The 12,825-nt window shown below is 33.3% G+C and overlaps 1 protein-coding gene across 8 annotated transcripts in view; it reads left to right on the forward strand.

Annotated features, from left to right (window-relative positions):
- Nucleotides 1–12,825, forward strand: part of CACNA2D1 (calcium voltage-gated channel auxiliary subunit alpha2delta 1) — a 496,257-nt gene that overhangs the window by 266,635 nt on the left and 216,797 nt on the right. For all 8 annotated transcript variants that reach the window (XR_005021203.1, XM_036863210.1, XM_036863212.1 and 5 more), the window contains one exon: nucleotides 1,962–2,021. Coding sequence is in view for 7 of the 8 variants with exons in the window: in XM_036863210.1 (XP_036719105.1) it covers nucleotides 1,962–2,021 (60 nt within the window). In the remaining variant the exon portion in view is untranslated. The remainder of the gene's footprint in view (nucleotides 1–1,961; nucleotides 2,022–12,825) is intronic.

The raw sequence follows: 12,825 nt of genomic DNA on the forward strand, positions 1-12,825 counted from the left end.
CATATGAACAATTTAGTTGTTCTTATGTGGCCTGTTAAAAATGAGGGAAGACATATTCTGAATTTTGTCAAGAATATGCCTTTGTGTTTATTTTCTCATTCTGTCTTTTCTTTTTCTATCTTCCCTACTAAAGTTTTCCTATAAAGAAATGGCTTCCATTTCCATTTGTTTTGCCATTTTATTCACTTTCTTGCAACATTTTCACACGGAATTTGAGTTTCCAAAAATATTGTGATAAATATTACTGAGATGTATACACTTTTCCCTTGGTTTTTCTCTGTTTAGGTTTTTGACCTTGTAGGGATAGAGAACCTTTTCTGGGTTACTCTCCCTGGTACAGTATCTTACATTTACTAGCTTCTTTTATGTTCCATTGCTGCCTAGTAGTTGATAAGCTGAAACCATTGTCATTTAAGCACACTGGAGAATTTTTCCTTTAAATTAATTCAGTTTAGGGATTCTTAACTTGAGATTTCCCACTATGCAGTATTTTGTAGTCATTGGTAATACCTATATAAGAGTTTAGAAAAATGATTCTAATATTAAATAAGAGGGAATAAAAGCCAATACACTAATATAAAACTAGTCGAAAGGGATGTTTCCATTCCCCAGTGTGGGCTAGACTTCCACATCAAGAGCACACACTGACGTATAGTTCATAGTGAAAGATCAAAAACGTGAATCAGCAAACCACTATGAGATTATACTTTTCTAAAACCTAACCTGATCATTTCTATCTCCTAATAAATGAGTTTAATACATTTATTATATTTACTGATATACTTGTCCCATTTTGCCTGTCTCCTAGCTGTGTGGGGGGCAGGCTACAGGTGAACTCAGTACTCAAAGGGACACAATGTACAAATGGAATCATAATTGTCCTTCATAGTTACATAGCTGACATATATATTTGCTTACTGTCTGCCAGGCACTGTTCTAAGCACTTTATATATAGTATCTCATTTAATCCTTTCAACAACCCATGAGGCAGATTTTGACATTATTCCTATTAGAAAAGGGGAGGAGAGACTTAACTTTTCCCAAGTTTGCACAGCTAGTATGCAGCAGGGTTGGTATTTAAACCCAGGCAGTCAGGTTTCAAATCTGTTCTTAATCACTAAATGTTACTGTGTCTTGTGAAAGTTTAGCACATGGAGAACATGATAATAACACTGGAAAATACAAAGAGAAAACTCTAAAAACTGTTAGGCAAGGGGAAAAAAAAAGAATTTATTCACAAAAAGTCATTAGCAGGCTGACAATAGGCATTTCATCTCCAGCTGAACCTAACGGAATAACATTTTAAAAGTGCTAAAGGAAAATAGGTCAGGCTAGAATTCTCTAACGACTTTGGCATATAAGAGTGAAGGGGAAATAAAGCCTTTTCAGATTACGGATTATGATTGTTTGTTACTCATGGGTATTTGAATAAACTCTTAAGAATGTACTTTAGCAAGGAGAAAATTATTACATTTTTGTGGCTTTTGGTAAAAAACTAAAAATGCTATTAAGAAGGTGCCTATACAGCACTTAGCACATATTTATTGATTTCTCATTGTTACTTCCTTTCCACTTATATAGAAATATATGCTATAAAGGTATTTATGAAAAGCAAGATTCCACTAAGATTAATATAGTGATCAAAGCTTTTTTAAAAAAAAACAAATGAAATGTTAGTCATTGATAGAAAGCACTCGAAGTGGACACTACTGCCAATGATGGCAGAGGTAGTAAACTTAACGGTATTCAAGAATACTGTGCTATTTATATTACTGAAGAGTGAATACATGTATCAACTTTAGTAAATTAAAGTATTAAATGATTTAGAATTTATGAATCACGAATAAGGAATCTCTTCTTTTTTGTGTGTCTTAATAATTGATTTGAAAACCCAAGCACTATATAACAATTATGTATTCATGTGGTCATTTGAATTCTAAGATTTCTTGTTTTCTTTCCAGCGCCTGGCTTTGGAAGCAGAGAAAGTTCAAGCAGCCCACCAGTGGAGGGAGGATTTTGCAGTAAGGACCCTTTTTAACCACTTGATTTAATAAGTACATTGATGTTTTGTGTTTGGATAATTATGATTGCATTTAAAATATTTTTTTTAGTGATGGACTCTTAAGGTATTACGGGACCAAAAACAGCTAGCTATACTTTGTTGCTTTAAAAAAAAACCTTGAAATATTCTCATACTGAAAGGTATTTATAAAATTAATAACAGAAAAATAACATTAAATTATAGTATTTGAATAATTTTTGTAGGTATTATGAATATACTAGTTGAAAAACAAGTGACATTTTTTAAGAAGTGACATGCATATTGTAGTCACTTTGACGGTGGGCAATGCAATTAAAGTTAGAACAGATGCATTAAAGCCTCTTAAAATTTAATTTGCTCCACATTAGTTAGAAGTTATCCTTCGTCTGCTCTGGCCTGCTTTTTAGAAACGTCAGCTGATATTAACTTCTGCACATACGTTTTTGATAAACTGCTTTTGTGCTCCAAGAGTCACTGGGCTAATTATACAAATCGCAGAAATTCTTCTGTGATGAGTTTCTTCCCTCCCTCCTTCCTTCTTTCCTTCCTTCCTCCCTCCCTCCATCTCGTCTCTAGCTATCTGTTATATCTTCTTACATCCATGGTACACAATGAAGAAGGCTGACCTTAAGAGTTAAAATACTTCTGTTACATATTTGAATTGTTTCATTTATAGTGAAAATCTCTTTAGTTTCTTTTCTTTTTTTTTTAACATCTTTATTGGAATATAATTGCTTTACAATGTTGTGTTTCTCTGTATAACAAAGTGAATCAGCTGTATGTATGCATATATCCCCATATCCCCTCCCTCTTGTGTCTCCCTCCCACCCTCCCTATCCCACCCCTCTAGGTGGTCACAAAGCACCGAGCTGATCTCCCTGTGCTATGCAGCTGCTTCCCACTAGCTATCTGTTTTACATTTGGTAGTGTATATATCTCAGTGCCACTCTCTCACTTCGTCCCAGCTTACCCTTCCCCCTCCCTGTGTCCTCAAGTCCATTCTCTATGTCTGCGTCTTTCTTCCTATCCTGTCCCTAGGTTCTTCAGAACCATTCTTTTTTTAGATTCCATATATATATATATATATATATATATGTCAGCATACAATATTTGTTTTTCTCTTTCTGACTTACTTCACTCTGTATGACAGACTCTAGGTCCATCCACCTCAATACAAATAACTCAATTTCGTTTCTTTTTATGGCTGAGTAGTATTCCATTGTATATATGTGCCACATCTTCTTTATCCATTTATCTGTCGATGGACACTTAGGTTGCTTCCATGTCCTGGCTATTGTAAATAGAGCTGCAGTGAACATTGTGGTACATGACTCTTTTTGAATTATGGTTTCCTCAGGGTATATGCCCAGTAGTGGGATTGCTGGGTCTATGGTAGTTCTATTTTTAGTTTTTTAAGGAATCTCCATACTGTTCTCCATAGTGGCTGTATCAATTTACATTCCCACCAACAGTTCTTTAGTTTCTGATCAAAGAAAAATTCCAGACAACTCATTTGGGGGATGTCAACCCCCCTCTCCCCATTTAAAATACGATTAGAGTATGAGTGACAGCTTGATAATACTGTTCAATTGTCTTTGAATGTTTTGCAAGACAGCAATCTCAGATTTGAAGGTTAAGAAAGTTGTGGTTCAATAGAACACTAAACTGAGGTTTAGGAGTTGGCACTTTTACTTTGTGTTTATGTGATTTTATTGTCTATCAAAGGAAAATATAGAAAATGATACTTCATTCACTAATAATGTAGGATAACAGTTAAATAGTATTTCATGCTTGATGATTCTGATATTATTTATTTTTACTATCTTTTCCACAAATTTATATTTCTTAAGCAAACTCTTAGTCTACTCAGTTGAGACTCTCTTTGACTGTCAGTTTGATTCTTTCACTTGAATTGATCATATTGCTTGATTTGTTGGTATCATGTAGGTACTGGCTTAATCCACAATTGTTTGTTATAGGTACATTAAGAAAGATCAATTTTTCATCCATAATATATAAAGAAAAAATCAGTGATTAAGTTAAAAACACAACCTTTCTGAGTATAGTGGACAAATTTTAAGCTCATCCAGTGAAGATTTTACAGTGCAGTTTGTTGCTGTTAGATGTAAGGAAAGTAAACCTGCATTTTTTTGTGTGTCTTGAATAGACCAAAAACAGCCAAAGTAATTTATCCCAATAAATATCCATTCGATGAACTAATAACTAGTGACATTTACTTTTCTTCCCCATCTTAGAGGTGGCATAGTAAAAGCAGTGTAAAGGCATAGTATTTGTGAAGTTAGACATTGTATTCTGCCTAGTCTTGGTATATAAATTGGCGCTGTTTTAGTTTAAATCCTGAGTACTTCTGAGAATCCAAAAAATCATTAAGTTCATCAAATCAGATTGCATAGTATATAGATTCTATTGCTGTTTCAAAAAGCTTTTCTTGCATTAAAGGAATTTGGTAATATTTCATGTAGTCATTTATTGGTTGTATGTCTTTTCCAGCTTTCTAGGGAGAAATGATGTGTTAAAAGTAACTTTACAAATAGGAATGTAGTATATAAAATTTCCTTTTCCAGATATATTGGCTCATTAACACTAAGTTAACATTTTGGCAGTGATTTATTTTTCCTTACAAAAGTAATGGGTGACCACTGTAGATGACACAGCAACTCTCAGTGTGTAGTAGCCATTACTCTATTTTACTGAATCCAAACCATCATCAATTGTAAGGCTAAGAAAGAAAAAAAGAAGCTAATTAAATTGTGACACACCAACAATTTTACGCAGTATTCATATTTGTCGGATGTCAAAATGTGTAAAAATTTACCTTGAAATGTAACTCCTTTTATCTGTTCTCTCAGTGCCTATATCCAAACAGAAGTACTGCTAGGAAAAGTCATGCAAGAGGACAAATAAGTTCCACAATGACACAGATGCCATTACTAGATCTTCTTTGGTTAAATAGAAAATAAATTGTTTACCCAGTAAATGTTAGGAGTTCTTAGCAAATAGTCGTCACCGTGTGGGAGAATTCTTGAACAAATTCTGTTCTAAATTTCCCCTTAGATCACCTCACAATTTATTTAGGACTTGTGAATGTACTGATTGACATTAGAAGAGACTGTTAAAGGGAAAACAAATTAGAGAACTTCAGAGCCCTGTCAACTCATTTCCCCAGTACCCTTCTTGATGGACTATAAATGATGTTCACAGGACACACATCTGTCACAGTTTGCATGTTGACAATTGATATTTTCCCTAAAGTCTTTACAATAGCACTTCCCTTTGAAGTACCATAGGTGATAGACAGTTGAGATAGTAGTGATTTTATATTTGAAGAATAGAACCTGAATGAAGATTGCCTTCAAATTCAAATAAGTAAATAGGGCAAACATAAGAGACCCTTTCTCCCTTTTTCCTTTTTTTCTTTTCTGATGAACTAGATGATGCTTCAATTCATATACATACAATAAGGTTTAAACACATCCTTCAAGACCATAATAAAAATCAAATTCATGCATGGTTGGAAATTAGAAATCATCAACATTAAACGTCTCTTTATTTTGTGATTACAAAACAATCAGAAATTCTGTCAATATCTTAACCAAACATTTAAAAATGTTTAATTTGAAGTTAAATGCTGCCATACTCCAAAAGGTCCTTCTTTTAAACTTTATAAGCCTTTTATCTTTTAAGGCATTTAACTGTATGCATCAGTGCAATACTTCTTTAATGCCACCCTTTAATAATTTAACACTAAGATGATTTAGAAGGCAGAAATAATTTCCTAAAAGGTACATTAACATTTCAAAATGAAATATAATATGCCGATTCTTCCCTCTAGTATAAGTAGGGAAGTTTCATTAACATTACTTAGGCAAAATGTTGATTAACATTCTGTACTCTGTTCTGTAGAGAAATCTCAAGAACAACAAAAACAAAAGGCAAAGCACTAAAATGCTGGCAACAAGAAAGGGCTCCTGTAATTCACACTCTCCCTCAGCTCCACTCAATTCCCAACTGGATGTACAATTGAGGGAACAAAGGGCATACACTCTAAATGGATTAAGATTTATGCAGTCATGCATTTACAAGTTCAAACCAATATTTGTAAATAAGCTGTGTCTACCAGCTGCCTTTCAGGTCTGCATGCAACTTACTGGCATTAAAGGGCACCTCTCATGTCACTTATGATGGACAAATTATTTTATTAAGGGCAGGTGGGAGAAGGAAAAAGGAGCTTGGAAAATTAATTGTTCTGCATAAAATAATTGCTATTATTTCTACTGAACAGATCTTTTCCAGTTGCTTTTGAAATCTCTTTTGATTGCATTGCAATGGTTGGTTAACTAAAGCAATTTTGTTTCCAACTAAGCCTGCGATATTAATTGTACGTACACATGTATAAACATAAGGGGTGCCTAATTTGTATTTTAATAAGTAGGATCTTTATGTATGGCTTATTAGCATCAGCTTGTTATTGTGAATGCTGAGTACAGACAGTCTAGAAATTGGGCAGTAAATAAAACATTTAGGGAGCCTTTTTTAGCTCCAGTTTCATAGAGAAACTAAATTAGATGGTGGGAATTTTTCTAGTGAAGTTGAATGTTATTGAGTGTTAATCAGGCTAATTTAGTTCTCCTAATTGAGTTTTAATTATATATATATTTTTTTAAAAAATTACCTTACTCAAATCATATTTTGAAATGTTGCTTTGAAAGTTGTACTATGTAGAATTTTGTGTTTATATGAGTTAAATTAATAGGTACTGGCATTCTATATTTTATTATTTCATCTATCCTAATCATTTCATGAAATAACATCACCTCTGTTGATTGCAGCACAAACAATTGTGAATATGGGAACTATGAAATCATACTGTATTTATTTTGGTTACAATGTATAAAGAGAAACACTATCCTAAATTATAATTATGCAGGTTCAGGATACGAAAGTTCTGGCTTTTTAGGAATAAAAAGTGGGGGGTACATACAGACAATGGAATATTATTTGGCACTAAAAAGAAATGATCTATCAAGCCATGAAAACACGTAGAGGAACCTAAAATGCATATGACTAAATTAAAGAAGCCAATCTGAAAAGACTACATACTATATGATTCTAACGATGTGACAGTCTGGAAAAGGCAAAACTATTGCTAAGAAAAAAAAAAGACAATCAGCCCCAAATGGAGTCACATATGCTAAGCCCCACATCACCAAACCAAGACTTAACTTACAGTTTCAACTCTCCTAGAAATGGAATCTTAAACCAATTGATCGGGAATTACCTGATGAGCCCTAGTTAGGAATCTGCCTGATAGACCCCTGCCATCCTCTAAAGGACAGTGACCTTGCAATAACCAACCTGCCTTTTGTGCCTTGTAGTACAATTTCCTTTTTCCCACTCTCTTCTGCTGTAAAAGTCTTGCATTTTGTACAGTTCCTCAGAGCTCCTTTCTATCTGATAGATTGGATGCTGCCTGATTCAAATTGATTTTTGCTCAAATAAACTCTTAAAATTAAAAAAAAAAAAGTAAGGGGGAGTGGCATTGTCTTAATGAATGAATGAATTTAATAGATTATCAAAATGATTTTAGTCTCTAGCTGGATTTAGTCTTTCTTAGTTTCTACATTTGGTTGAACTGTCCTTTTGGAATCAAGAGCTTACATATTTTGCAACAGTTCTCATGTAGAGAAACAATCAATTTTTTACTACTACTTTTTTTTAAGAGTTTTGTCAGTTTCTCATCATCAAGATAGATGAAAAGGAGCCACAATGCAAAACTGATTTACCCTCAAATTGTGGGAAACCAATTTAGTAGAAAAGAGCCAGGCAAATTCATGGTACCATATTCTTTTTGCTTACGCATACATATAAATGCCCATGGTAAGAGCATTATAAGATAGCAGAGCAGAAAATAGTAACCATGGGCTTTAAATTATTAATTATCCTGGATGATAACCCCTCTCTTTTGTTTCTTATGTTGAATAAAAGAAGAAGCAAAATATTTATCCGTGGTGAAATTGTTCTTAGTAGTGGCATTTACCTCCAGATCATCAAATCTTACGGACATTTTTTGTTTATCTTTGTACTTGGTCTTTTCCTGTCTTTTTATTGTACCACTTCCTATTTCCCCTTTCTTCAAACACAAGTTTCTTCTGTTAGTTTTCAGGAAACCACATTTTCCTATTTTCTCACCATTTAGTCCTTCTCAATCTCCTTTTTAGTACTTCTTTCTGTACTGTAGTTCTAATATTACCTAAATTTAGGGCACAGTCTTAGCCCTCTTGTCTTTAATGCCCATGCTTTCTCCCAGGACACCTCATCCATTGCTTTGAAATTAAATAGAATTCCACCCAAATCTCTTTTCTGAGCTCTAGGCTCATTTATGTAACTGACCTCTTGCTGTTTCCATTTAGCTGTCTCACCTGCATGGTGCTAACATGGCCAGATGAGCTAGTGTTTCCATTCCTCCCTCCCCCAGTATCCTGATGATCTGTTAATTTCCCCATCACAAATGAGATCACCTCCCGGTTCATCTAGCCAAAATTAAGGAGTAATCCTTAATTTCTCCCTCTGCCATGACGCCTCATATAATCCACGTGTAAATTCTGTCAGTTCCAACTCCATATATATCATGCAACCATTCATTTCTCTTCATCTTCATAACCACCGTCTTTGTCCAAACCACTGACATTCCACAGGCAGAATAATCTTGAAAAAATGACCAAATTATGAATCACAGAGTCCACTCTACTGTCCTAGGGAATTCACAAATTTGTTTTACAGAATTGTAGTGGTCCAACACATACATAATAGTTAAATAAGATTTTCGACTGTCAGTTCGATAGAAGAGAATGATGAGACTTTAAAAAAAATTAATACACAATTTTATAAGGTAGTGGGAAATGTAGCTTTGTATATCCTTCTGACACAAACGTTTTGGAGACAAAATAAGATGGACGAGTCGTAAGAATTTTAAGCCAGTAAGTCAGGCAAATATCAAAACCGAGTAGTTTAAGTAACACATACCTGAATTTAGAAAGTAATGTGCTGCTTTTCTCAAACCACCCATGAAAAATATGTCTATGTAGCAGCAACAATAAAATCCAGGCAGGACAAGTAACAACTAGATTTTAAAAAGAGCAAAACTTTACTTTTAGTCAAAATTAGTGATATAAAATGTGAGGTTTTGTATGAATTCGGTTGTAACATAGCAATTTCAAAGTGCCTGCTTCTGCTTTGTTAGAAGGCATATTATGGTCTGAGAGAAAAGGTAATCAAGAGAGCTTGTAATTGCTGAATGTTGTAGAAAATCAGCTATCATGGAATTGTAGCATTGTGTGCCATGGCATATATTATACGTTAACTAAATTATTAGATTCCAAAAATTATAAAATTACCACATTGCAAAAACTGCTTCACTTTGTTATAATGTTTCACCACTGTGTGGACAGTTCTCCTGGGGATCTTATAAGAATCACCTAGAATCCTGTTTTTCAAAGTTCTCTATTACATTCTCCCCTCAAGGTTCTCAGTGATGTCCTATGGGCGTGAAGTCAAGATATTGAGAATCCTTCTGTAGTGAGCCAGTGTGACTGAGTGGAATATGATCTCTCTCTCATGGGTGTTAAAACTGAAGAAAGCTTGACCAACACTAACTGGAGGGCTTATTAATTATGAAAATAAAAGTGATGAGTCTAAATGCAGTTCTAATGCTTGGGAAAAAAAGGGATTGAGTGTAAATAGATTTGATGTAGAAAAGAAAATTATAATGAGCAGCCAGAGTCTCAAAAAAATCTAGTTGGGTTTAGTTAATACCAAAATAGCAATAACAACAATAAACAGGCTTAATCACTTTTCTTCTAAAATTATAATACCTTAATTGTTTTTGTAAAAATATTTTAATATCATTAATTAAAAATTAAAATGATATAGATAGCTACAAAAGAAAAATTAAAATCTCCCCTAATCTCCACAACTACGTTTATTCCTTGTTTATATTTAGTGAGTCTCATGATGTTCAATTTATCTGTTTATACCTTTTTTCCATGTATTTTTTTCATGATATACACACAAAATTCATAGATACAGTCATATAACAGAATGTACAAACTTATAATCAGAGAGTGTGTTCTATTTTGAATAAATTAACATGTTTCTGTGTTCTCTCACTTTCTTCATACATCCCCAAATCTTATTAAATTATTACTTTTACATTAAGATTTGTCTTATGTTGTGTAACCGTAGTTTCCACAGTGTTAATCCTGGTTCTAGATCCTCCATTACTCACCTTATTTTTTTGTTTTTGTTTTCTCTTTAAATTCATAATTTGATTGAGTGGATTTTGTTGTGAAGTATTTTGATCAAGAAGAGCTGTGAGATGCTTTAATTCCTGAGTTTTTATGTGTTAGAGAATATCTGAGTATTTCATTTTGGACGTGAAGAAAACCTTGGCTAAGTAGGCATTTTTCTCACTCAAAATTTTGGGGCATTGCTTCACAGTCTTCTGTCATTTTTAGTGGCTGTCAAGAACTCTAAAGCTGTTCCAGTTTTAGCCCCTGGTTTCCATCGTGAATTGACTTGATTTTTTTCACTGATTCTCTAATGATATGTTCTTTGTTCTTGAAGTTGAGCTAGGAATGATGCATCTGATTGTTGATTGTTTGATGTCTTCTTACTAAAGTTGTAATTTCATTTCAGAGATGTAGATGTTTACTTTCAGCATAGTTTTGAATATTTCTGCATAAAGTTTTTTCATGATCTCTTTTTCAAGAATATTACTTAGTGTAAGTTGGGCCTCCTTTTCTGTTTTCCATAACTGGTATCTTCTCTATTACAGTTTTTAAAAAATACATCTTTATTCAGTTACATTTCATTCGGCATGATTTTCTGAAGCCTGTCTGGAATGACGGTCTTTTCACCTGCATCCATGCTTTTGTAGTTTTCTTGTGGTTTTCTTCGCTAAATAATCTTTTTTGTATCTCCCAGTTTTCTCTATGTTCTGGCAGCTTCTTTGCCAACTTATATTGGTTTATAATTAATCTTTTGAACTCCTTTATCTTTTATTTTCTTTCATTTTTTCCCCTGGCTATCTCTCTCCACCTCCTATTTTAAAGAATATGTCTACAGTTTCTCTGGGACTCTGAAGAACTGTGGATCTTAATTCTTTCTTTTATTTTAGGATTTCGTATATTAAATTAGTTTTCCTTTCTTCCTTCCCTTTTCCAAAAATGGCTAGGCACAGGTTCCTGAATCTTTTTGAGTAAAGTAATGATTTGATGGAAGATGATGAAGGAAAGTTAAAGATAACTTAAAGATACTTTAGGGCTTCCACTAGTAAGACTGTTCCACTGAGGTGAATAGTCTCAGCTGTATTCCAAAATATGCTCTTTCCTTTGCACATTTCCAGTCAGTTTTTAACATTCAAGAAGTCTGTAAGACTTATGGTAAAAACAATTAAGTCATGGCTTTTCTTGAAGCAAGATGATGATTGCCATTTCTCTTTCTTACTGGGATTTATTTTCTTTTATGTTTTTCAGCTAGAATTTATTTAGTAAAAAAATAGAAAACTGCAGGTAATAGTAGTATTAATTGCATTTTCAAAGCCAAAATAGGGGATGCCCAATGTAAGTGTTCCTGAAAAAATATATATGTAATTATCCACTTGATACCAGCTGGATATTATAAATGTCACTTTTAAACAAATTATTACAAAATATGATGAAGAAAAGAAAATACAGTGTAAACCAGTGTGAAGATAAAGCAGAAAATACTCTAAATAGAAACCCTAGTTACCATTTGCTCATGAGAATTATTGATTCTCAGCTTATAATGTGCTTCTGACTCCATTAGGATATTTTGTTGTCTAGTATTCAGTCTAAAATTATTTTTTGAGCCATGAAGCAAGTCAAAAGCCATGATGTTTAGAAGTGGCATACTCTAATAAATAGAATTGCCGACCAAGGTGCCAGAAAGAGTTTGGTTTGGTTGTTTCCTATTGTGTGATTTTTAGCTATATAAGGTCTAAGCCACAGTTTCTTCAACAATAAAGAGGGGATAATATTGGTACTAATAGCACAGAGTTATTTTGATACTTAATGAAAATTATGCATGGACGCCTTCACACAGGTCTTTGACAAGTAGATTCAAGCATTTCAGATAACTGAAATTATCTTAGCAATCAAATTTAGTTTTCTTTAAAAACTTGGCTTATATTCTTCCTGCTTGGTTTCAGGTGAACAACATCCTGCCATCATCAGACACCTTTCACATACACATAATCAGTACGTTTCATCGAGATCAGTTATTCTTGCAAATGTGTTGTTTCTCTTTTGAAACATGTTTGTAAGGATAAAAAAAAAAAAAACCCGCTATGAAATGTTAAATAAGGAGGGCAGTACAGAATCAAAATATTCATTTTGATACATTATATTCTTGCTTTGAGCAAAATATACATTTTTTTTCAGCACAGCTATTTTAAGCTCTCAAAATGTATGAATGTTGGAATCCCATTATCTTACAGCTTACACTCTGTAAAATCTAATAAATTTTACATTTCTACCCTTTTATTTCAAAATCTTAACTATTTTTCATGTTTCTTTGTTCTGAGGGTTTTTGATTGTGGAATAAAGAGCATTCATTAAACTCAGGAGAGATCACAGAATTTAAGTTGTAATCAATCTAAAATATATGTTTCATGGTTGCTAAATTCTTTTTTCATCATCTTTGTGCTGAGTGAAAATAACCAAATCATGTACTCAGGCTGACTT

The sequence above is a fragment of the Balaenoptera musculus genome, chromosome 9, assembly GCF_009873245.2.
Source record: "Balaenoptera musculus isolate JJ_BM4_2016_0621 chromosome 9, mBalMus1.pri.v3, whole genome shotgun sequence".
NCBI classification, from domain to species: domain Eukaryota; kingdom Metazoa; phylum Chordata; class Mammalia; order Artiodactyla; family Balaenopteridae; genus Balaenoptera; species Balaenoptera musculus.